The sequence below is a fragment of the Mytilus edulis genome, chromosome 2 (genome assembly GCF_963676685.1).
Source record: "Mytilus edulis chromosome 2, xbMytEdul2.2, whole genome shotgun sequence".
Classification (NCBI taxonomy): Eukaryota; Metazoa; Mollusca; class Bivalvia; order Mytilida; family Mytilidae; genus Mytilus; species Mytilus edulis.
In genome coordinates, this window is record NC_092345.1 from 98,220,391 (window position 1) to 98,246,870 (window position 26,480).

Genomic DNA, 26,480 nt, shown 5'->3' on the forward strand with positions numbered 1-26,480 from the left:
AAAAGGTTAAAATCATAATTAATAGCATAAGATATCATGAGATACTAATAATATCTAAGATAATAGCATAAAACTGCAAAATTTCAAAAATTGTACTATTTTTAGCCATGTCTGCCATCTTGGTTCGCCGGCAGGGTCATTCGACACATTTTTTAAACTAAATACTCTTTTGATGATTGTGGACGAGATTGGTTACATTTTGTCTTAGTAATTTCAGAGGAGAAGATTTTTGTAAAAGATTACAAAAATTCAAGAATTTTTTTTTAAATTTACTATAAAGGGCAAAAACTTTAGTCATTTGACTTTATGTAGATCTTACTTTGCTTAACATTTTTGCTGTTCACAGTTCACCTCTTTCTATAATAATATTCAAGATTATAACCAAATACGGCAAAATTTCCTTAAAATTACAAATTTCGGGGTAGCAACCCAACAACCGGTTGTCCGATTCATCTGAAAATTTCAGGGCAGATAAATGTTGAATTCATAAACAATTTTATCCCTGTCAGATTTGTTCTAAATGCTTTGGTTTCAGAGTTATAAACCCTTAAATTTAGGAAAAGTATCAATGCACATAAATGAAGTATTGCTAATTAATACAAATGCTTAAAATAATAGTAATCTATAGACTCCTTACTGTTATAACCTTAGTTCGATTGCACACCTAAAGTTATCATATTTTAAAAGCAAACGAAATCTATTGAGGAGAGAAAGGGTCTTTTAATCATTTTCCAAAATGAAACTGTCTAGTCTGAGTCAGTGTGAATGACAAATCTGACTTAACCCAGACGCATATCATTTCACACCCGAAGCTAGAGTTGATATGAACAGATGTGCAATAGATTCTATGAACCAGCAGTATTCAATTAACGCCCCTACAGTGCATATCCGTCCATCAGATAATGTCATGATTCAAGTCCCGTCAGAACCGAGATCTTCAAAAACTAATTACCATAGGTTTCCAAAGTTAGACTTACCCTATTTTAATGGAGATATTCTCAAGTGTCAAACATTTTGGGATTGTTTCGAGTCATCTATACACTACAACGACACATTAACGCCAATCCAAAAGTTTAATTGTCTTAAAGCCCAGCTAGAGGGAAGCGCCTCGCAAACAGTAGAGGGATTCGCTTTGACTAATAGTAACTACGAAACCGCAGTCAACCTTCTCGGAGATCGGTTCGGACAACCTAGCAAACTTATACATGCTTACATGAAAGCACTCATGAATTTACCCACACCAACAAATGATGCTTTTAGTTTGAGGTCTTACGGAGACAGATTAGAATCATACGTACGAGGATTAGAGTCACTTGGTCAAACACCAGAGATGTATGGTTCGCTCTTGGTACCTGTAGTTTTGGACAAGTTACCAATTGACATAAGAAAATCTATTGCAAGAGAACACGGGAGAGATAATTTGATATTGCAAAATCTACGAAAATCAATAACCAATAAGAGATTGAAATACTTGAGACAGGACAGGGAGTCATGGAACCGGACAGATTGCACACCACAGCATTTTTCACAGGTACACAACCAAGATCAAACAATAAAGGTAAATTAAATGACACACGGAAGAAGGTAAATACGCATACATGTATTTTTTGTTCAGGTGAGCACTATCCGACGGAGTGCTCTGAAGTAACAGACGCAAACGCTAGGAATCAAATTGTAAAACAGAAACAGTTATGCTTTAACTGTTTAGGGTCACACCGGATGGCCGCATGTAAGTCTACAAAACGGTGTTAAAATTGTAACGGAATGCATCATACAAGCATATGGAAAGGGAAAGAGGTCAATACAGGTACGAAGCAGGAGCCGAAAATACAACAGACAGCTATCAACGTGGTTGAAACAACAAACACAACTAGCGTATTGCATGCATCACAAGTAAGTCCCGACATTCTTCTAAAAACAGCAACTGCACCACTTATATATAACGACGTAAAAATAGAATGTAACATCTTATTTGACGAAGGAGCGCAACGTACTTTTATCACTCAGAAATTAGCCGATAAACTAGAAATTAAAACAACGGGGAAAGTCAGCATTCAACTTTCTGCGTTCGGAGATTTATCTCAGAAAGTTCGTAACTTGGAAACTGCAACAATACAATTACAGACCGACACGGGAGAAAATGTGCGTATAAACACACTCATTGTACCGGAAATTGCCGTCCCGATTCATAACAATATTTCACAGACTACAAGGAGCTTGCCACATTTGAGAGGACTTAAACTTGCACATTCTGTACACAGTGGAGAGCGTTTTGAGATCGACATACTAATAGGCGCGGATTATTACTGGGAAATTATCGAGGACAAAATCATAAGAGGAAAAGGACCCACCGCTGTACAGTCAAAGATAGGATATTTGTTATCAGGACCAATTATTGCAAATATCAGCCAGCATTCAAGATCTACAGTTCTTTTAAACATCATTTCATCCCATCAATTGGAGGAGACAGAGATTGAAAAGTTTTGGTCACTTGAGTCAATAGGAATCAATACATGTGAAAACAAGGAGAACACCAACTATTTACAGACATACCAGAAGACAACTATTGATTACGAGAATGGAAAGTACACGGCAAAGTTGCCTTGGAAACTTGACCACCCAGATTTGCCTTCAAATATGGCCATTGCTAAAGGTAGGACCGAGAATATAATTAGACGCCTTAACCGGGAACCGCACTTGCTACAAAAATACAGTGAAATAATCAATGACCAAGAAAAGAGAGGATTTATAGAGAGAGTTCCAGATACGGAAGATGATAACAACAAACATATGATTCGCTATATTCCTCACCATCCTGTTAAAAAAGATTCAGAGACTACCCAAATTCGTATAGAGTACGACTGCAATTGTAAACCACAGCAAGATTTAGACAGCTTAAATGATTGCTTAATGTCAACGCCACCAAATCTAAATGACTTAACGAAAATATTAATGCGATTCAGAATCGGAAAATATGGTATCAGTACAGATATTGAAAAGGCCTTTTTACAGATAGGACTTGACAAGAAGGATCGTGACGCTACACGTTTCTTTTGGTTAGCTGACCCCAAACACCCACATGGCAATCTTACAACTTACAGGTTTAAATCGATATTGTTTGGCGCAACATGCTCACCATTTATTTTAAATGCCACTCTACTTAAGCACTTGGACGAAAATGAAAGTAGTATAACACAAACGATGAAAAGGGACTTATATGTAGACAATATTCTGTCAAGCGTTGAGACTTATGACGAAGCCATTACATATTTCAAGGATGCGAGAAATTTAATGTCAAAGGGAGGTTTAATTTGCGATCTTGGAGCTCAAACTGCAGTGATTTAACTGAAATTGCAAAAAAACGAAAATTTAGCCGAAAAGAACATAACGGTGAAAATACTAGGAATGATATGGATCACTGAAAAAGATACAATTTCTTTTCATAAAGTTAATGTAACAGATATTAAGGAACCAAACATTACGAAACGTGAAATACTGAGTCAATCATCTCGAATCTACGATCCTATGGGATTACTTTCGCCAGTGTCCGTTAGGGCCAAAATCTTAATGCAAGACCTCTGGAAAGACAAACTTGAGTGGAATGAGCCACTACCATTAAACGTACAACAACAGTGGTTGGAATTAGCTAGAGACTTAGAATTTTCAACAAACACAGAGTTACCGAGACAGTTTTTAACTGCGAGTACAGATGAACCAAAACAGTTACATGTTTTCGTTGATGCCAGCCAGAGAGTCTACGGATCAGCTGTTTATATTACAAATGGACATCAGTCAACATTAGTATTTGCTAAGAGCCGTGTTGCACCTATAAAGACATTGACATTACCACAATTAGAACTAGTGGCCGCTGTGATAGGAGCTAGAATTGCAGCACATGTAAAATCAGCTTTATCAATAAACAAAGTCACGTATTGGTCGTTGAATATAGATCAAGAGGAGAGCGTTACAAATACAATTGAAGTGAATAATACACATGGCATTCATTGCATACTGGATATTATGAGATACAGTACATTAACAAAGATACTACGTGTTAGTTCATGGATTTACCGATTCATAGCGAATTGCCGCAAATCACGCTTACATAGAATACAGAGCAAATTCATCACATGCGATGAACTACAAGATGCAACAGAAAAATGGATAATAAGTGCTCAGAGGATTTCATTTGATAAAGAAATCAAGACTTTGAAGTCGCAATCGAACACACCTAATACCTTAATTCGACAATTACGACTATATATAGATGAGAAAGAAATCATTCGTTGCCGCGGGAGAATTCATATTGCTCCAATTAGTGAAAATTCAAGATTTCCGTGTTTATTACCAAATAATTATCATTTTACTGAATTGCTTATATCGGAAGTTCATAAGAATTTAAAACATTCAGGAGTATTAGCCACAGTCACCAAGATTCGCCAAAATTATCTGATACCTAAAATACGTTAACAAGTGAAAAAAGTTCTTCGTAAATGCATTACTTGCCGTAAAGTAACCGGAAAACCGTACAGTCCGCCAGATCCTCCACCTCTACCAAAGACAAGATTAATGGAAGCACCACCGTTTACCGTCACATGTGTTGATTTTACTGGCGCGTTATTTGTTAAAGACAATAACGGACACGGAAGCAAAGTATTAATATGCTTATTTACATGTGCGTCAACGCGCGCAGTGCATTTAGAGGTCGTCACAGATCTTAAAGAAAGATCTTTTTTACAAGCGTTCAGAAGATTTACGAGCCGCAAGTCTTTGCCGAGAGTGATGATATCTGACAATGCGTCAACGTACATGGCCGCATCCGAGACTTTAGAGAGACTAACCAAATCTGAAACCTTAAATGATGCGTTATCCGTCTGTGGGACGAGTTGGAAATTCATAATAAAACGAGCTCCCTGGTATGGTGGTTGGTGGGAGCGCTTAATAGAGAAAACAACACAAGCGACATAAGTATCTACTTTATACATTAAATGTAACTTAACAATGGTATTTGTACGTATGAAGCGTCAATTTCATGTTATTTATACCTTTCAAGCATACATTGTACGTATGAAAGTGAAAATTATTAATTTGGATTGTCTTTCTTTTCCCAAAATCATTTTTAGACCGTTAAAAAGGTGAAAACTTATGTATTGCGAACTTAATCACTGACTGCATACGTAAGATGGTAAGTCGGTGATTGTTTTTACAGATATATATTTTTTTGACAGTAAGCTAAAAAAAAATACGATTTTTATAGATAAAATGAAATTTATCAGTATCTTTTAATTGAAGTTGACATATGTTATGACGTTACGCGCGATGTTCGTACCTCATTGGAAATTCGGTGTAGTTGGCAAGATGCAAGTCCAAAATATATAATTTTTTGATATCATATTCATTGATTTTGTACGTATTTTGAAAAATAACGATTTTTAAAATAAAAACGAAAAAAATGATTGTTGAAACTATGTTTTATGCTGCATGCGAGAAGCTTCATTTTAAAAAACGGCGATTTTTAGGTTGTCCCGCGTAACATATTTCATTTATTGTAACCACTAAACTATGATTTTTGTCAAAACTATTTAATATTTTGAAAAACGTTTTTTTTCATTATTAAACAGAATGGTTCATTAAGTATTTGATGCATTTTTTAATGACGTTATGATGATGTCATAGAAAAAAAAACGCGTTCCATACTACAAGGGCAAATCTGTCCCACGGTGAAAAAAAATGGGATTCCAGATTTGAGAATCAAAAAACATTTATCTAAAATGAAAAAAGTTTAGTATTTGTATTTAATTTAATGTTAATTTGCTTAATTTTATGAATTTAAAGACAAATATCCTGAAAAATGATATATGGTAATTTATGAGCGATTTTTCAAAGGCTTACAAGGTTGTCGCACCGCCATTTTTTGACGTAAAAACGAACTCAACTCAAATTTACGTCAATTGTTTGCTTATCACTGCTTTTATAATGGTAGAATTTTATGATTTTTTAAAATATTATTTTTCTTAATTTTTCAAAAAACTAAAATATATCAATTTTCGATAAGTAGTTAAAAGGCACCGTCGATTTTGCGGAGTCTTAAAAGAATGTCGCACTTGCTTAAAAACAACGTTTCAGTCCATTTTTTGGTTTGAACGTTACGAAATTTTAGCGACGTTGTGTCACGCTTTCATGTACGAACATCACGCGTAACGTCTATACATTTTTTTCCAAATTGATTATTTAAGTTTTCGGTGAAGACGACATTTGTATTTTTACAGTTGTTACGTTAATGTGCAATGTTATTTGTCAACTGATGAACATTTATTTAGATTACTAAAGGATCTTTGTAGAGTCCCCTGTCATCAATTCCAATCTTTTTAAATGCGTTGCAGCACATACTACATGAAATTGAACAAGCTTAGAAGTTTTTGCAAGGAAATAAATCAAGATTTTATAATTATAAGGAGTCAAAACAGATAAAAGAAAATGTAGCTGATGTTTGCAAAATTATTTTTTTTTGTTGCTTTCTGAAAGTTTATTCTCTTTCATGCAGAAAGAGCAAGAGCCATAACAACATATGCAAAGTAAATTTGCAGAAATTTCAGTCAAACACTGGTACACGATTTCATATTACATTCATTTTTTTATAGTCTAAGAGTAAAGCCATTTTCAATTAATATTTTATAGTGCGTCTTTTCAATTGTAATGTTATACTACTGTATCAGTTTTAGGGTGAAGGTTGGCGCCTGTTAAAACGTTCAAACCCGCAGCATATATTATATGCACCTGTCCTAAGTCAGGAATTTAAGTCAGGAGCAGTGCTTGTCGTTTGTTGGTATGTTTGATAAATGTTTCTCGTTTAAAATAATAATAAATAAAAAAAGATGAGGTGTGATTGCCAATGAGACAACTCTTCACAGGAGACCAAATGACACAGAAATTAATAAAAATGGTCACAGTAGAGCCTTCATCAATGAGCAAAGGCCATGCCGTATAGTCAGCTATAGAAGGCCCCGAAATGACAAATGTAAAACGTTTTACAATTCAAACGAAAAAACTAACGTCCTAATTAATGTACAAAAAAAATGAACGAGAAACAAATATGTAACACGGCACCAAACGACAACCACTGAATTACAGGCTCTAGACTTGGGACAGGCACATATGTACGTAATGTGGCGGAGTCCCAACCCTCCCCTAACCTGGAACAGTGGTTTTATATATATAGTACAACAAAAGAACAAACTGTAAAAATCATTTGAAAAAGGCTTATCTGTAGATATTCGGTCTCAACAGTATTTCATGTACATTGTAGAAACCCGCAAATATATTTGCTCTTCTCTTTATTTCATAGCAACGTTATATTACATATTTATATATGACCTTTAAAGCCAAGACGCAAAGATAATTATGCTGATTTAGTTTAAGTTTGGTTAAGTTTAATCGGTTATTAAACTAAATTGATTTATGTGGGACTAGTGCCTAATTAGCTATAAAACATTTTGTTGATTGATATAGATCGTTAATCATCTAGTGTTAACTAGATATATAAGTCCCTGACCTGTGAAGTGGAGCTGTAGGAGACTTTATTATATTTGTTTGTCTGTCTGTCTTGTAGTCTTTGTTGTCTGTCTGTCTGGTGGTCTTGTTTGTCTTGTCTGTCTGGTGGTCTCCTCTGTATATCTGTCTGGTGGTCTTGTGTGTCTGTCTGTTTGGTGGTCTAGTCTAGTTGTCTTGTATGTCTGTCTGTCTGTTTATCTGGTGTTCTTGTCTGTCTGTCTGTTTATCTGGTATGTCTGTCTGTCTGCATGGTGGTCTTGTCTGTCTGTCTGTCTGTATGGTGGTCTTTTCTGTCTGTCTGGTGGTCTTTTCTGTCTATCTGGTGGTCTGGTTTGGCTGTCTGTCTGTCTGGTTGTCTTGTCTGGCTTGCCTGGCTTGCTGTCTGTCTGATTGTCTTGTCTGTCTGTGCCTGTTTGGTAGTCTTGTTTGTGTGTCTGTCTGGTGGTCTTTTTTGCGTGTCTGTCTTGTGGTCTTGTTTGTGTGACTGTATGGGGGCCTTGCCTGTCGGTCTGTCTGTCTGATGGTCTTGTCGGTGTGGTGGTCCTATTTGTCTGTATATCTGTCTTTCTGGTGGTCTGATCTGTCTGTTTATCTGTCTTTCTGATGGTCTATCTGGGGGTATCGTCTGGCTGGCAAATGTCCATGATAAAATCCAAATCAAGTTCGAATTTGTTTGGGTCTTATGAGTTTGACCGAGTAATTCTCTTATATGCTGGATACTGTCCACGCTAGTCTGTGTCCACACTTGTTTCATTCGATATTTCGTATAAAGAAATTCTTCCCAAGATACTCGTTTAAAGAGATGTTTGGTAGAATATGGCAAGGAGATAGCAACTCAGATGTTCCGTTATTTTTCTTTCTAATGTTAACATCATAGAAGGAACGAACCATCTTTTTATGTGTTTAAATATTTGGTGCGGAGGGGCATTTTATTTCGTACAGACAATTTGATGAATAATATATACATGATATATATGAAGCCAAAAAAAATAAACTTTAAAAAAAATCCTTTGTTCAACCACAAAAGATGAATCGTCGACATCTAACAGTATTAACAATCAGATAGCTAACTATCAGGGGAAATAATGTTGATTTTAAGCAACTATTGGTTACCGTATGACCTTCATTTTTAGCTTTAGTCCAGACCAAGGGCTCAATTTCAGATTGCCTTAATTATGTACTGACGACAATAAACAAACAAGAACTATCTTCATACAAGATATACGACACATTTATATGTTGGCGTGAAGTTTTGTATCAACCATAAACATTTATCTTTTGATTTTTTATAATTTCACACATATGTTGATTCTGACTTGACTATAAGGTATATCTGAAGGTTTTTTCCGGAGAAAAAAAACCTTCAAAATACTAGTTATGATAACCATACGTCAAACACAACTTTAAATTAGAGATACAACCTATTTTGGTTTGAAAATCGTGGATTGACGGTCAACAAAGTGGGATGATATTTGTATTTTGAGATTTTTTATTTCAATTATAATAGTTTAATGATAATATGCTTTGACTTAATAATTAACCCTTGGCATTTTAAACAAAGTACAACAGATGTATAGCAGTGTCTCCAGTTATTGAATCCTAAACTGGATATCAGCTCTTTATACATTCCTTTGCTTCCATTAATTAGGTCTTTCCACTTTTCCGTGGAAAGACCTATTGGATTTCTTCTGATTATTATTATTATTATTATTATTATTTTTTTTTTTTTTCTTCCGCCTAATTTTTTTCCTTCGCTGTTTTTTTGTTTCGCAAGTTGTCGCTTAGATTTTTGGAATATGATATCGAACAGTTTATACGCTTTTGAAACCAACTCGTTTTAACCGAATACTTTCCCAAATGAGAGTTATCTCCCCGAACACTGTTTCTCTTGTTATCTCTAAGGCTTCGCAACCGTATAAGAAACCGACAAATTTATTTTTCCAAATTGCTCGTTATATCCTCAGGATGTTCTGTTTTATTTTGACCGAAGCCATATATAGATTCCTTATGAGAGTTATCCCCCCTTTTATGTTTGATATAAGAATTTGCATTTCTAACTGGTAAACCATAAGTGATAGAGACCTAGGGTCTTTTGATTTGAGGTCCTTGGTCCAAAAAAATGAAAATAAGGTCAAGGTCAAAGGTCAAGGTCATATTATAAATTTTGATTTTGGCTTATTTTCACTCATTTTCAAAAGCCGTATAACTTATCGACAAATTGTTTTTACTAAATTGTTAGTTGCGACATGTGGTAACACGTAGATTTTAGTCAAAAGAGTACGTAGACATTTGATTCCAGTTTTGCCCCCTTTTATATCTAATATTAGTTGTAAGGTAATACAACTCATTAACCATATATAGTAGAGGCCTGGAGTCTTTTGATTTGAGGTCCTTGGTTGATGACCTCGAAATTGAGCTCAAGGTCATAGGTAAATGTAACGTTCTAGATTTTGACCTTTGCTTTTACCTCATATGTATACATGATCAAGACTTGGGACTTTTAAAATTAGGTTGCAAGCAATGTGATCTAGAAAAAGACAACCGGAAGTGACCTTTTGTAAACCGGAAGTAGCTATATTTTGTACTTCATTAATGAAAAAGTATATAGAACCATATATTTTTGGAATCAGTGTCACTTTAACTATCAAACTATACCGGAAATAACATCGTTTGAACCGGAAGTAAACAATTATCTCCCTTATCTATATCTTTTTCCATAGAAACCATACATTTTTGGATTAGCGTTCAATAAGCTGTCATTTGACGGTACAATTGACATTTAAAACCAAATTTTAATATATTCATATAAAAAAAGGTCTTAACTGGTGGAAAGACCATCAATGGTTCTCTGAACAATTGGTTTTTAATTACGATTATGTTTCTTAAGGTTTAATGGTCAATAATTTTAAGTTACCAGAATCACTATAATTACTAAAAATCGAAACTGCTTTTTCAAGTTGAAGACGTGCATGTACGCTTAAAGATCGAGTAATTATGCACTGACAAAATCGCTATTTTGGAAAGGGAAAGGCAAGGGAATTAAAACGAGAAAGCAAACATGTGCGAACCAAACACAAATATTATAAACAGCAACAAAGTCAAGCACTGAGTAGCATACGACCGAGCATAAATTATGGCGGTGGACAAACATGTTTACCGACTCAAAATGCTCTCCTAAGTTTAGAAAGTGATGCAACAGCAGTCGGTAAAAATCAATTTAAAAAGACAGTTGCAACAATTCACACTAAATAACTCGTAAGAAAGCTAGGACATAGATTAACGATCTGAGATATTAAAGCCCGGGATGACGAAGTATGAAAATAAATGAAAGACGAAAACATTCCAAAAAGACCACACCAGACCATAAAGCATAAAACAGTCCCTTAATGGCATTGGGCTGTAACTGGTTTTTGATCGGTTTGTTTCTTACAAACAAAAAGACTTACACGTACAGTATGAAGATTGTTTTAATTGTCCAATGTATTCATGACTCCCTAACTGAAAATGAACGCTTTCCCTATGTACAACAATGTTTTCTTAATTTATATATCCTAATTAGATTAAGAAAAATATGAAGATAATGGCGAAATTATAGCTGAATGCATTTTGATATGTTTTTTTTTTTTTTGGAAAAAGGGAGACAATTCAATCTCAAATATAGTCTTAATTGTGATTTCTTACGTATACTGTATGTATGACGTTAGAAAAGTCAGATATCGAGAATTCTCTATTAGGACTAACAAAAATGTCCTTACGAAAAGTTCTTGGAAGATCGTACATTACATTGGAGGATTTACAAACAATAGTCACCAAAATTGAAGCCGTGTTGAACGATCGGCCTTTAACGTATGTGTCCACCGACATCGAGGATCAGGAACCTTTGACACCATCGCACCTGCTTTATAGTTCTTTATAGTTTCACAGACAGAAGCGACATTTCTAAACGTGCTGAACTGCAAAATTTTGTAATTGACCAATTTTGGTCGCGATGGAAATCAGAATATCTAACGTCGCTACGTGAATATCACACCCGAACAGGAGATAACGACCAGACAATTCAAGTGGGAGATGTTGTTCAAATCCAAGAAGACAAGTATCCAAGAAACAAATGGACAATCGGAGTCGTTGATTCTTTAATAACTGGAAACGATGGACTTACAAGAGCAGCCGAAGTGAGAACAAAATCCGGATGCTTTTCTCGACCGATCGTCAAATTATATCCCTTAGAGATATGTGACAATATTCACCCAAAGGAAACACGTGAAACTCAACAACCAGGAACCAGTAACATACAAAGACGATTACCGTTTCGTGAAGCCGCCGTGTGTGCCAGAAGAAAAATCCACGAATGGACTGAGAGATAAAATTAATTGTGTTCAGTCAAGGTTAAGGAATTTGATTATTTTATTTGAGATGGACATTAATTTTAAATTTATTTATCTATATTGTGAATTTACATTTTTTTATTTTCGTTACATATTGCACTTTTGTCGGCCCCCAGAATGCCGAAAAATACGCGAAGTACGAACATTACGTTATGATAACGTTGTTACCATACCGCTTAACTCTGTGACGTTATATTATATGCATTAGCTATCACGACGATTAAACGTATAGAAAAACACAACTCATGGTTTATTAAGATTCTTCAACACAGGGTATGCGATACGAGTTTACCTATGCGATATGGGGTATACGATACAGGGTATGTGATACAGACTGGAAAAAAGACCCTTCATTAGATATACAAAATTGTTGTATTTAGTATTAAATATACGATAAATAGAATTTTCACATATTTAGTACTGATATGTACGTTTTTGCATGGCTAATAAGAGCCGGAAGTCAAGGTTGGTTATCAGCCCACGGGGCTGATATCGATATCAGCTCTCGAAAATCCATATCGTGCCTCGAGTTTGACTTCCGGTGACCTGTCAATCAAATACTATTTGTAAACAAGATGGCAACTGAAGCAGACGATGAGAGGTTAATCCACAGGCACTTGTTTCTATCCATACGAAGGTCGACTATCCATATAAATAGAAGAAGGTGGCTAACGAAATTTTTTTTTAGGTCACGACAGTCTCCGCTTGGGACGCTTTTTCTACCCTTCAACTTAATGCTAAAAATCCCTACCTTATATGAATCGATTCAGTGAATATTTTCCTTTAACACTGAACTAATTTCATAATCCCCACAGTGTTCCTCTTCACGGTAATCTACTCTCAATTCACTAAACCATGTCCAAAAGTTCAACTACCATCTTTCCAATGTATCTACTTCCGGTTGTGGGCAGAATGCTATCTTTTTAAAAACGAAATGATTCTGTAAAATTACCAGTTTATTATTTTCATTATCAATATATTTTTAAAGATGAAATTTCACCGAAATAAGTACATTTATTGTTGTTATTAAAAAAATCAGAAAGTCAGAAACTAATTTGAATGAATTCGATAATACTAGAGAATTCCGAATTTATATGGTAACTCTAAAGAATTTCATCGATCTTTTATTTTGGAGGTAAAAAACGTATCAGAATTAGGGGGAAAGAAACTGAGTCAATGAAAACAAAATAAATTTACTGCGATGTCAACCGGAAGTAGATACATTGGAAAGATGGTAGTTGAACTTTTGGACATGGTTTAGTGAATTGAGAGTAGATTACCGTGAAGAGGAACACTGTGGGGATTATGAAATTAGTTTAGTGTTAAAGGAAAATATTTACTGAATCGATTCATATAAGGTAGGGATTTTTAGCATTAAGTTGAAGGGTAGAAAAAGCGTCCCAAGCGGAGACTGTCGTGACCTAAAAAAAATTTCGTTAGCCACCTTCTTCTATTTATATGGATAGTCGACCTTCGTATGGATAGAAACAAGTGCCTGTGGGTTAATCACAGTATGGAATGTTCATACCAGTAATTTCATTGAAGAAATGAAAAATGATAACACAAAGAGAAAAACTAAAAGTGACGTAAAATTATTAACTGAATGGTAAAAGGAGATCAACGAATTACGGACAATAGAGGATATATCTGTACATGAACTCAATCAGTACTTAGCCAGATTTTATTAAAAATGAGGAGTATGAGCCGGACAGCCTGAAGTCAATTCAGTCATCAACTAATAGGCACTTGATGGAAAAGAAAATATTCTTAAAGATAAGGAATTTCACCACAGTAGAGATGTGACATCAGCGAAAAGAAAGCACTTGAAGTCACAGGACTGGGAAACAAAAAGCTGAAAGCTGATCCATTCTCATGACACAACTAAGTTTTCTGTGTAATTATTGTGTGGGTAGAGCGAGCAGGGTGATGAACTATTCGGTGAGCTTACTTTCGGGTGCTGCGTGCTTCTTAAAGAAAGCTGACACAATTGTCTTTGGCAGGCCTGAAAATAGTCAAAACCAAGGATTCAATAAAAAAGAGTCTTTATTTCTTGATAGCGTATGGCAGAGTCTATAATATATATTACATCACAACATAATAATAGACAGCAAACTAACAATATCAAAATTTCCTAAACTAAGCCTTTACATGGCTTAGTAGAATAAAACCAAATAAAATATGAATTTTAAAGATAAAACATTCTGACTGATGTCTATCCCTGAATAAGGAACGTGATTTTATAACGCCTTAACCAAACAGATATAAATTTCAAATTGTATTTTTGACTAAAGATTTATAAATTTCAAATTGTATTTTTTTTGACTAAAAAATTCTTAAACATTAAATTTTATCATCTTTATAAAATATCAAAACTAAATATAAACAATCTGCATTGTTTAAAATGACTCTCCATAGACATGCCACAATGAAACATGTAATTAATCTCAAACAAGTTTATATACAAAATACTCTAATTAAAACAAACACCTGCAAACTAATTTGCATATCAAGGGGGGATAACTACTTAAGTTATCTCTGGGGACCTAGCTCACATACTAAAATAAAACATTCTGGGACTACTGAGTTAATTTACTCTAAAGTAAAATACAATTTAAATAAAGTAATATATTTAAATGCACTTAAATTTTAGGCATCAGTCTTAACTATTAGGATAGTAAAGAAACAAAGTCTCAAAATATAGAAATCACAAGGCTGGAATGGGAAATTCAGGAGAACTAATGTTTCTTTGCTTATACAAGCTTTGTTACTTGGCGACAATGGAAAACTAACATTAATGTATTGAATAATAAATGTATAACACTAACCATGACTTATTTTGGCTCTAAACTGGTGAAAATACACAATATTATTTGTCCCGCAATTTTGTCGCAAGTAAACCCTGAGTTATCTCCCATATAAATAAATCTATGGCAGCCCGCAATACCAAAACTTAACTGTACATTCAAGATATGTACACAGTGACATAATTAAACAGTAATAGTAAACTAAAACTATTACAAACTAAACTGTAACTTTGAAACAAATATATTTACATAAGTGATGTTTAAAATTTCTGTTTACCAAATTAAGTACTTTTTGCCAAAAGTACATCAGTTAACTTTTCAAATAGGATATGAAGAAACGCTTTGGATTTTCATTTTTGACGGTTTCTTAAATAATTTGAATTAAAAACCCAATATTTAATTCAACTAATTAACCTTTCAAAATTGAATAAATTACCTTCGTAGTTTAAAACATAATAGAAAAATATATATACATTAAAAACCAATTGTTCAAAGAACAATTGAAGGTCTTTCCACAAGTAAATATCTATTTTATTATCAAAATATTTAAAATCAATCTAAAATGTCAGTTCCTATGACTTTATAATGTATAAATATGAATTTAAAGCAAAGGTCAAAATCTAGAACGTCCTATTAACCTTTGACCTTGACCTCAATTTTAAGGTCACCAACTAAGGACCTCAAATAAAAATACCCTAGGTCTGTAATATATATGGCTAATGAGTTATATCACTTTAGGCATGATTTTAAACATAAAATGGGCAAAAACTCTCATTTATTGTTTACGCACCCTTCCAAACTAAATTTATAGGATCCAACATGTCGCAACTCACAATTTAGTAAAAATAAATTGTCATTATCTTGCATGGTTGTTGAAAATGAGAGAAAATAAGCCAAAATCAAAATTTAGAATATGACCTTGACCTTTGACCTTGACCTTATTTTCATTTTTTTGGACTAAGGGACTTAATTCCAAAGACCCTAGGCCTATATCACTGATGGTTTACCAGTTAGAAACGCATATCACTTATATCAAATGCATAAGGGGATATAACTCTCATATGGAGTCTCCGGATAGCTTCGGTCCAAATGAATATCCTAATCCTGAAGAAGAAACGAGCAATTTGGTAAAATAAATTTGTCGTAATCCTTTACGGTTGCGAAGGAGTAGTGGCCACAAGAAAAACAGTGTTTGGGGAGATAACTCTTACAACGTAAAGTATTTTGTTACGCAGTTGTAAATTTTTAAAGCGTATAAACTATACGACATCATATTCCAAATATCTAAGTGACATCTTTTGAAACATCAATACTGCGCAAGAAAAAAATTTAGGCGGAAGAAAAAAAAAAAAAAAAATAATAATTAAAAACCAATTGTTCAAAGAACAATTGAAGGTCTTTCCACAAGTAAAGGTCTATTTTATTATCAAAATATTAAAAATCAATCTAAAATGTCAGTTCCTATGACTTTATAATGTATAAATATGAATTTAAAGCAAAGGTCAAAATCTAGAACGTCCTTTTAACCTTTGACCTTGACCTCAATTTCAAGGTCACCAACCAAGGACCTCAAATAAAAAAGACCTTAGGTGTGTTATATGTATGGTTAATGAGTTATATCACTTTAGGCATGATTTTAAATATAAGATGGGCGAAAACTCTCATTTATTGTTTACGCACACTTCCAACCAAAATTTATAAGTTACAACATGTCGCAACTCACAATTTAGTAAAAATAATTTGTCAATATCTTTCACGGTTGTTGAAAATAAGAGAAAATAAGCTAAAATCAAAATTTAGAATATGACCTTGACCTTTGACCTTGACCTTATTTTCATTTTTTTGGACCAAGGACCTCAAATCTAAAGACCCTAGGCCTATATCACTGATGGTTTACCAGTAAGAAACACATATCACTTATATCAAATGCATAAGGGGAAATAACTCTCATATGGAGTCTCCGGATAGCTTCGGTCCGAATGAATATTCTAATCCTGAAGATGTAACGAGCAATTTGGTAAAATAAATTTGTCGTAATCTTTTACGGTTGCGAAGGAGTAGTGGCCACAAGAATAACAGTGTTTGGGGAGATAACTCTTACAACGTAAAGTATTTTGTTACGCAGTTGTAAATTTTTAAAGCGTATAAACTATACGACATCATATTCCAAATATCTAAGCGACATCTTTTGAAATATCAATACTACGCAAGAAAAAAATTTAGGCGGAAGAAAAAAAAAAAAAAAATAATAATAATTAAAAACCAATTGTTCAAAGAACAATTGAAGGTCTTTCCACAAGTAAAGATCTATTTTATTATCAAAATATTAAAAATCAATCTAGAATGTCAGTTCCTATGACTTTATAATGTATAAATATGAATTTAAAGCAAAGGTCAAAATCGAGAACGTCCTATTAACCTTTGACCTTGACCTCAATTTCAAGGTCACGAACCAAGGACCTCAAATAAAAAGACCCTAGGTCTGTAATATGTATGGTTAATAATGAGTTATATCACTTTAGGCATGATTTTAAATATAAGATGGGCGAAAACTCTCATTTATTGTTTACGCACCCTTCCAACCAAAATTTATAAGTTACAACATGTCGCAACTAACAATTTAGTAAAAATAATTTGTCGATATCTTTTAAGGTTTTTGAAAATAAGGGAAAATTAGCCAAAATCTAAATTTAGAATATGACCTTGACCTTTGACCTTGACCTCATTTTCATTTTTTTGGACCAAGGACCTCAAATCTGAAGACCCTTGGTCTCTATCACTTATGGTTTAGCATTTAGAAATGCATATCACTTAATTCAAATGAAAATGGGGAATAACTCTCATATGGAGTCTCCGTAAAGCTGCGGTCCAAATGAATATCCTAATCCTTAAGATGTAACGAGCAATTTGGTAAAATAAATTTGTCGTAATCTTTTACGGTTGCGGAGGAGTAGTGGCCACAAGAAAAACAGTGTTTTGGGAGATAACTCTTACAAGGTTAAGTATTTTGTTACGCAGTTGTCATTTTTTAAAGCGTATAAACTATACGATATCATATTCCAAATATCTAAGCGACATCTTTTGAAACAACAAAACTACGCAAGAAAAAAATTTAGGCGGAAGAAGAAAAATAATAATAATCAGAACAAATTCAATAGGTCTTTCCACGGAAAAGTGGAAAGACCTAATTAAAAACCAATTGTTCAGAGAACAATTGAAGGTCTTTCCACAAGTAAAGGTCTATTTTGATATTGAAATATGAAAAATCAGTTTAAAATATTAGTTCCTATGGCTTTATGATGTATTTATATGAATTTAAAGCAAAGGTCAAAATCTAGAACGTCCTTTTAACCTATGACCTTGACCTAAATTTCAAGGTCACAAATCAAGGACCTTAAATCAAAAGACCCTAGGTCTTTAATATGTTTGGTTAATGAGTAATACCACTTTACGCGTAATTCTAAATGTAAGATGGACAAAAACTCCAATTTATTGTATGCGCACCCTTTCAACCAAAATATACAAGTAAGGACATGTCGCAACTAACAATTTAGGAAAAAATATTTGTCAATATGTAATACAGTATTTGAAAATAAGTGAAAATAAGCCAAAATCAAATTTTAGAATATGACCTTGACCTTTGACCTTGACCTTATTTTCATTTTTTTGGACCAAGGATCTCAAATCAAGAGACCCTAGGTCTCTATCACTTATGGTTTACCAGTTAGAAACGCATATCACTTATATCAAATGCATAAGGGGAAATAACTCTCATATGGAGTCTCCAGATAGCTTCGGTCCAAATGAATTGCCTAATCCTGAAGAAGTAACGAGCAATTTGGTAAAATAAATTTGTCGTAATCTTTTACGGTTGCGAAGGAGTAGTGGCCACAAGAAAAACAGTGTTTAGGGAGATAACTCTTACAACGTAAAGTATTTTGTTACGCAGTTGTAAATTTTAAAAGCATATAAACTATACGACATCATATTCCAAATATCTAAGCGACATCTTTTGAAACATCAATACTACGCAAGAAAAAAATTTAGGCGGAAGAAAAAAAAAAAAAATAATAATAATAATCAGAACAAATACAATAGGTCTTTCCACGGAAAAGTGGAAAGACCTAATAATCAGAACAAATTCAATAGGTCTTTCCACGGAAAGGTGGAAAGACCTAAATATGTACTCACCTGAAAATAGTCAAAACCAAGGATTCAATAAAAAAGAGTCTTTATTTCTTGATAGCGTATGGCAGAGTGACGCTAATCAAGAAAAAAAGTGAATCCATGGAATTAAACTAATTTTCAGGTTTTGAGCCAATCAAAATTTATTTTACAAAATTTTCAGTGTAAAAGTGGCAGATTATCGTACCACGTGCAAAACCACTCATTGTCAATGTGGCTATTTCTATTTCCTTCTTTATCAACTTAACTTGTCAAAAGACGTCTAATTACATAAAGTATTTATATGTTTACCCTTACAAAAGAACTAATGGACATTACATAATTTAATCTGTCGCCTTGCTTTTTCATAGACGAGATAATACATACGAGATAACTTGAAAATAATCTTTTCTTTGTTTAGCAGATTTACACCTTATATTTCTGTATTAAGATAGATAATAAAGTGAAAGAAAACTTGTGAACCAAACTTCAAAATGTTTAAGCCAAATATAAAATTAAATTTCCAAAATGTCTAAATTGTTGAACATAAAAATAAGAATATTCCCTATAAAAATCTAAAGGAAATTTAATGCAATTTCTAACTATGACAACTCATCCTCTGAAATATATATGTTATTTGAACAGAATCTCCTAGGAACAGGAAGGTTTATGCAATATTATCCTGTGACTGTGCATGTACATAAAATGATAATGATATCAGCTTCAAAAATATATCTTTTAACAGTTTAAGCAGTTTAAGCAGTTTTAACAGAATAAGACGTGTCAGGCAACATCAACATAGTTTGTCATACATGTTTCAAGACAGTGAAGATGCTCTGACTCCAGTCGCTTTTATCTAAGTATAAAACGGATAATACAACATGATGCCAGTGAAAATGCTAAACAAACATGGTTTACCATGCAGCCATTGGGTAAAAATACTCTAGGAGATTTATCAAAGAAAATGTCTACTAAGTCAACCATAGCGTTCGCAAGACTACAGTTTCCTCACTTCTTCACTCCAATGTGGAGGCTACTACAGTCATGCAGTTCACAGGCCATAAGAATGTTGCTTCAGTCAAGGAGTATAGTTCAGCATCATTACATCAACAGCAAATTACGTCTAATATTTTATCTGATATTGGCTCAGGAAGCCGAGGATTAATACCACAAGAACAAACTTCAAACACTAGTTTTGAAGCCAAACCTGCAGATTTTCCTGAGGATGATATGTTTGACGGTATTGAACTAAATGAAGTCTGCAAAACAATAAAAAAAATTTGAATCTGCAGAAAAAAATGTAAAAATAAACAGTGGAAAATGTTCCACATTTTCTATTCTTCCACTAGCTTCTATTGGAAATATTACAATTAACATTTACAACTCTGAGAAATAAGATTATTGTTATATATTTGTTGAATTAATCACATCACCTTATTTTTTCACTTTGATACAAATTGTTGATGCACTGTGATACACTTGTTGGATTTTGTTTTTATTCAAATGTTATTTTTGTTGAAAATATTAAAAATAATTTGATATATGCCTTCTTTTTTGTCCAGCATGAAAATAGGTGATGAATAGATTATGACATGTAATTTTCCATATTGGCCCTGGTATCAGCCCTCGACCCATATCAAGCCCTCGGGCTAAATTCCTCTGGCTTCATATGGGAGTCTAGGGCTGATACTAGGGCCAATATGGAAAATGCCATGTGATAATCTATAAATATTTAAGTTAGGTATTTAATAAAGTGAATATGATATGGCTTTATCAAACCCCTTTTCTGTTTGACGTCATGTCGCATAAAACATGAACGTGAGGATATGATATTTTATGGACACAATCACGAATTGGTTGTTCTATACGATCTGTCTATGTTTAAACTAACTAATAATTATATTGTGGTTTAACATCTATGTAGTCTGTCTTTTAAGTATCGAACATTATTCCCGAATATGACTTTTTTGCCGAGTGTGAATTTTCATTGCTAAGCGACTTGTCTCGGTATTTGTACATCCAACATTCATGTGTTTATTTATGATGTCTTCGTTTTGGTTTCGGTTGGATATTATTTTATGTCTTATCGTTTTTGCTTTGAAGTCTGTATTTTCGGTACATTTCACATACATGTATGTCTTCTTCAGTATTATCGAGTTAATTTTCGTTTTCCATGGATAAAGGAATTATTTTGTCCAAATAAATATGACGTCGTCACATCTTTTATTTCAAATAGCCTGTCAATACAGTCATAGCCATGATAATTGTTTGGAATAATATTGTGAAAATAATTGTATGAATCTCAAGATTATATATTCTTTACAAAATTACGCCACTTTTTGTGATGTCTTGTTCTGTCGTTCATGTTCATTGTCATTCGTCTGTTCATATTGTAACGACTATTATATTATATTATTTATATGTGCGTTTCACTGTGCTATGTGTTCTTTCGTTTGTTTGTGCTGTATTGTTGTCACGACCTGAGGTAATTTTAGCGATCTTTTTTAACATAGCCTTATAAGTGAGAGGTTTTGCTAGCCATAAAACCAGGCTCTACCCAACATCTGTTTCTTAAAATTTCCTGTACCAAGACAGGAACATGGCCATTGTTATCATATAGTTCGTTTCTTTGTATGTTCCATTGCTGATCTTGTTGTTGCACTATAGTGTTTCTGTTGTTCCGTGAAATTAAAAAAACATATATTATAAGCTCTATGTATCCTTGATATCGGTATGGTAGTTTCATACGTAAGTTCAACGACTACTATCCTCGCTAAATACTCAACCATCAATAACTTACTATAATGTTAGGAGTCTTATTAAAATGACTTTCTGATATCAAAAAAACTTTTTAGAACGAGTAACAAGCGTTATTACGCATCACGTATTATGCAACTAAATGTCATTCAGTTGAACACCGCTATCGTGGATTTAAAAAAAATGGTACACGATTGGTCGAGTACTTTGCTGAAATCTGCATCGTTTGAGACTAATGGGCAATAATGTGTATGACTGTTTACTAAAGTGATGTATATATTACATTATATAGGCTATTTTAAGTACCAAATATTTGTGTTTGTTCAAATCAAATTTTCAATTTATTCATTTAAAGGAAGATATAAATCCTAATAGTATTTATAAAGGAATGTTGAGTTTTATTTTTTAACTATAGCAAGAAAGTAAATTTAGTGAGACCATTTTTTTTTTCTGGTTGAGACATCTTGAAAAGGTTAGATTATACCTTAAGTCATATATTACCAGTACGAGTTGTGACCGATAAGATCTAACTTGAAACTGAAAGTAATGTTTTTAATTTGTTGTTCTTTACAGTTAAAGTAACAGTATTTGTCATCACCTGTGAACGAATTTATTTTTCCTGTTGAATACTACATTGTACACATCTAAGTATATATGGGATTTTCCCCTGTTAATATTGTAGAATGTATGTGTTACACAATAAAATTTATCAATCCGCATGTTAATCCGTACTTCACTTTTTTTTTATAGGGGTTTTCTAATTTTTAAATCTTTTTGTTATGAAAATAGGTGATGTACATGCTTTATATACTAAAATGGAAATTGCAAAACGAGTTTGACAAATCTTGCATTCAAGATGCAGCAGAAAATACGTTTCTTCTAGCCCTTGATGGAGACGTTGATTTTGAGCCAGAAGCAGTGCTAAGTTTAATGAGACGAATGAACAAGTCAAAAATAGTTGGTGCTGCATGTGGGAGGATTCACCCAATCGGTTCAGGTATATACTGTTTATATATCTTATGACATATAAATGATACGATGTAACTATTTTTCTGTGACAATATAAAAGAAGCAATATGAACATTAAAGGAGAAGGTCCGGTATGGACCGATTTTGGCCTCAAATTTCAAGTTCATCTTACGAAAGATTTTGACCACTTATTAAACACTTAAGTGTCTATTTCATTTGAATCAATTAATTTATGTGAAAGATTTTAACTGATATAGTCATTAAAAACAACCCGATTCAAGCTCAAATATAAAAAATCTACCAAATATGCCGAAAAATGTCACTTTTCAGATGATTTTTGTCAAAAATGAATGTGGCCGCATCCGTGTTCATCCTCAACCTTTATATATGTTATGTATTATCAAAAAATACAACTTACATTTCAATATTAAGGATGAACACGAATGCGGCCACTTTCGTTTCACACGAAAACTGTCTAAAATTTAACTAAAATGCTACAATTGTGAAGATTTCAGTAATTTAGCATCACTTAATGGTGCTAGTACTCGATATATGTGCATTGTATTGTCAACAACAGCCCCTACTGTCCAATAAATAACTAAAAGTTAACATTTTAACAATTTTGTAAAACTGCTATATTTTGGGGCCAAAAAGGGGTCTTACCGGACCTACTCCTTTGTTTGGATACATGACTTTCTGCTTCAGAAAACAAAAAATATAAAAAGATGGGATAGACAACTTTCCAAGATATACCAAAATAACGTAAAAGTAAGCAATTATATGTTACTTGTAGGACCTTCAACAATGGGCAAAACAAAAACAAAATAGCGAACTAAAAACGTTATGACAAATGTTTTAAAAAAGATATCAAACAACAACAATTAAAGGTCTAATTTATGTTCTAAGATAACAATTTAACGTGGGTCTCGCTAAACCCTCACAGAACTTGGCAGGGTCAAACAAATTTGCCGTCTCCTAACCCTCCGTAAATATTGAACAGTGGTATAAAAGCACAACATAAGAAAAAAAATACGACATCAATTCAAAAACTCAAAAGATCAACACAAAGCAAACAAAAACAACACCTAACTAAATGACTAAGCACTGATAGTGATCTACCGATAGCTAATTCATAGATGAAATGTACTTCTAAAAATAAAATGACTACATCAATCACTACACGTCTAATTGATTGAGTATAAAGACGTCATAATATTGATAAAAAAGTTTTGTGTCCCTAAAAAGAAAATTAATGAATGAATGAATGAATAAAAACAATATTCAATGATCTGTTCAAAAAATTAAATTGTTAACCTTTAAAAATAAATACATTTAAAGGATCGATAAGTTTAAACAAACGAATTGTATCTAAATTAATGAGAAATTTCAACAATATCAGCATGACATTAGGATGTTAAAGTCCCTCTATCATTAATTTGCATGCTTTCAAACCAAATCTGCATTTTTTTGAAGGAATATTGTTAAGGTTCAAAGTAATTTGTGGTAACGAAAAACATGACTCGATAATAAGTTATTTATAGGTCCTATGGTGTGGTATCAGCAATTTGAGTATGCGATTAGTCATTGGTTACAAAAAGCTACAGAACACGTGATTGGTTGTGTATTGTGCAGTCCCGGTTGTTTCAGTCTATTTCGTGGTTCTGCAATATTACACTCCGACATTCTAGAAACGTATACAACCATAGCCTCTAAAGCTAGAGAGCACGTTCAGTATGACCAAGGTATCTATGATAATAAAGCTATATCATGAAATGTATGAAATCATTTGAAATAAAAGAATTATCTGCTTCATTATTACATGTAGCATAGATTTCTAGCTTGATCTTTTCCTTAATATTTACACATATTAACGACTTCCATGAAGGATATATCACAAGCATGATCACTTTCCAAGCATCAAATTCTCTGTATTCAGCAGTAACAGAACCTTTGCGGTGCCGTTTGTTGTTTAAACATATCGGTTCAAATATTACGGTATGAATACATTTGCAGAAGTGTGCTCTTAAAGCTAAAGTTGCTCCAACACAGTTATGAGAAAAAAACAAGAAATCGTCCGTCAGAAGTGTTACGGCAACTACAATGAATTGTTTTATATTTCTGCGTCTTAACTCACTAGCGAACTATATTCTCAGTATTAGATCTTACGATACCTGAAAAGACTCGAATCTGTAATTTTATCGATTGTGTCCTATTCACTATCGTGATATTTTGACTCAATAGGGATTTGCATAACTAATTATACCCGCTTATCAGGATACGATTACTATGTCGATGCAACCGGTACAACATGGTTTTTTGTCCATGATTTGTTTTAACAAGATTTAAAAAAAGGTAACTTATGCTTGACTTCACTTCAACATTATAATAGTTTTTGGATTTTTACATACTTTGTTGTCGAGCATCCATGACAATAGGCAGCATGTATTGTATATTATATGTCATGCTATTTCATGTCACCACTGAAATGGTAACTATTCTTTTGTTCATTCTTAACCGATTTATACACACACAGGTTAGTATATTTTTTTCAAATTGAAGTTGTAGTTCGCTTGTTCTCAGTTTTTCTGACTTTGATACGTGTGACTAGCAGTTGGCACTTTGTTTGTGATGTCCGGGTGTTCTTTCGTCTATATTTTCAAAGGAACAAGACCGGGATTTTCTATTTGTTCTCTTTTTTTTAAATGTTTGTGTATCGTTTTTTTTTTAGTGAAAACAATAATTGAATCACCTCAAATGATCTGTATTCAAATTATGTATCTCTTTATCTAATTTGTTACTTTAAAATACAGCCTCGAAAATTTTAATATTTTGTTTAGTTTTTACTTTAGACCATCCCTTGTCTCTATGTATAGCAAGGTTTGAAGGGTTCTTGAAAGCACCAAGGTAATGTCGGAACGCTAGGTTTTGAACAGCTTCTGATTGTTTGTGTTCTGATCGATTATAGATCGTTCGACTTTAACTAATGCCGGCGTCACACATTGTCGTATAGACCGGCGTGCACCAATCGTACAGAGAAAATTGAAAAAGTCGGTATACGTTAGTTGCACGCCAGAGGAACGCTTCAGCAATCGTTAAACGCGCGTTGCATAAGTTTGAAGTACGTCGAAAAACACAGGTATACGGTTGGTGAACGCTACAACTTGAGGAAATTTTCATGCAGCATACAAATTTTCATCCAGCTCAAGCCTGTGTCTTACATATACCTGAACGCTACACGTACGTTATACATACACTACAAGCGCGTTTAGGTATAATACCACTAATTCATAGCCCCATTGCTTTCTATGTTAAATTCTGCAATTTCAAGAATTTATGGCTACTTTGTCTTACGTTCAAATAAAGTGGCAGTTATTTCATGTCAAAACTGTATCTTATCCTAACTTGTGCTGCAAAAATCAACATACCTTTAATTGCATATTAGAGCGTACTGGTTCCCTGAAGTTTGATAGCACAAAAACAGGAATGTCTGATCTGAACAACCGGTCAAATGTGCCCTTCTATCAAAATTTCATATTCTTCTTTATTATTCAAATAAATCTTTCAACAAGGTTTGTACAGTGATCCCAAGTCCCCAAGCTTTCATTTGATACCACAGTTAACCAAATATACCCGCTATTGACAAAGATACAGCTATGCGTAGGAACTACTTTGTTTAAAATATGTACTTCTTTCTTGTATGTTCTTTCCGACCGGGCCTGAATTAGTGGTTCTATACCTTTAACGCGCTACAGATTAGTTTTAGATATGTTTAAGGCACGTTGTATACGCTTCAAGATCGTTCGACTTAAACTAAAACGAATGCGGGTTTGTTTGTAACAAAAATCTTCTA

General features: G+C 33.4%; 2 protein-coding genes across 3 annotated transcripts in view; one reads left to right on the forward strand and one right to left on the reverse strand.

Annotated features, from left to right (window-relative positions):
- The window catches only part of LOC139513642 (chitin synthase chs-2-like), an 88,775-nt gene that overhangs the window by 51,139 nt on the left and 11,156 nt on the right, over positions 1 to 26,480 (forward strand). For both annotated transcript variants that reach the window (XM_071302312.1, XM_071302313.1), the window contains exons 10-11: positions 22,451 to 22,658; positions 24,172 to 24,372. In XM_071302312.1, the coding sequence (XP_071158413.1) occupies positions 22,451 to 22,658; positions 24,172 to 24,372 (409 nt within the window). The remainder of the gene's footprint in view (positions 1 to 22,450; positions 22,659 to 24,171; positions 24,373 to 26,480) is intronic.
- LOC139513645 (uncharacterized) overlaps positions 1 to 26,480 on the reverse strand; it is a 250,764-nt gene that overhangs the window by 32,136 nt on the left and 192,148 nt on the right. The window lies entirely within an intron of this gene.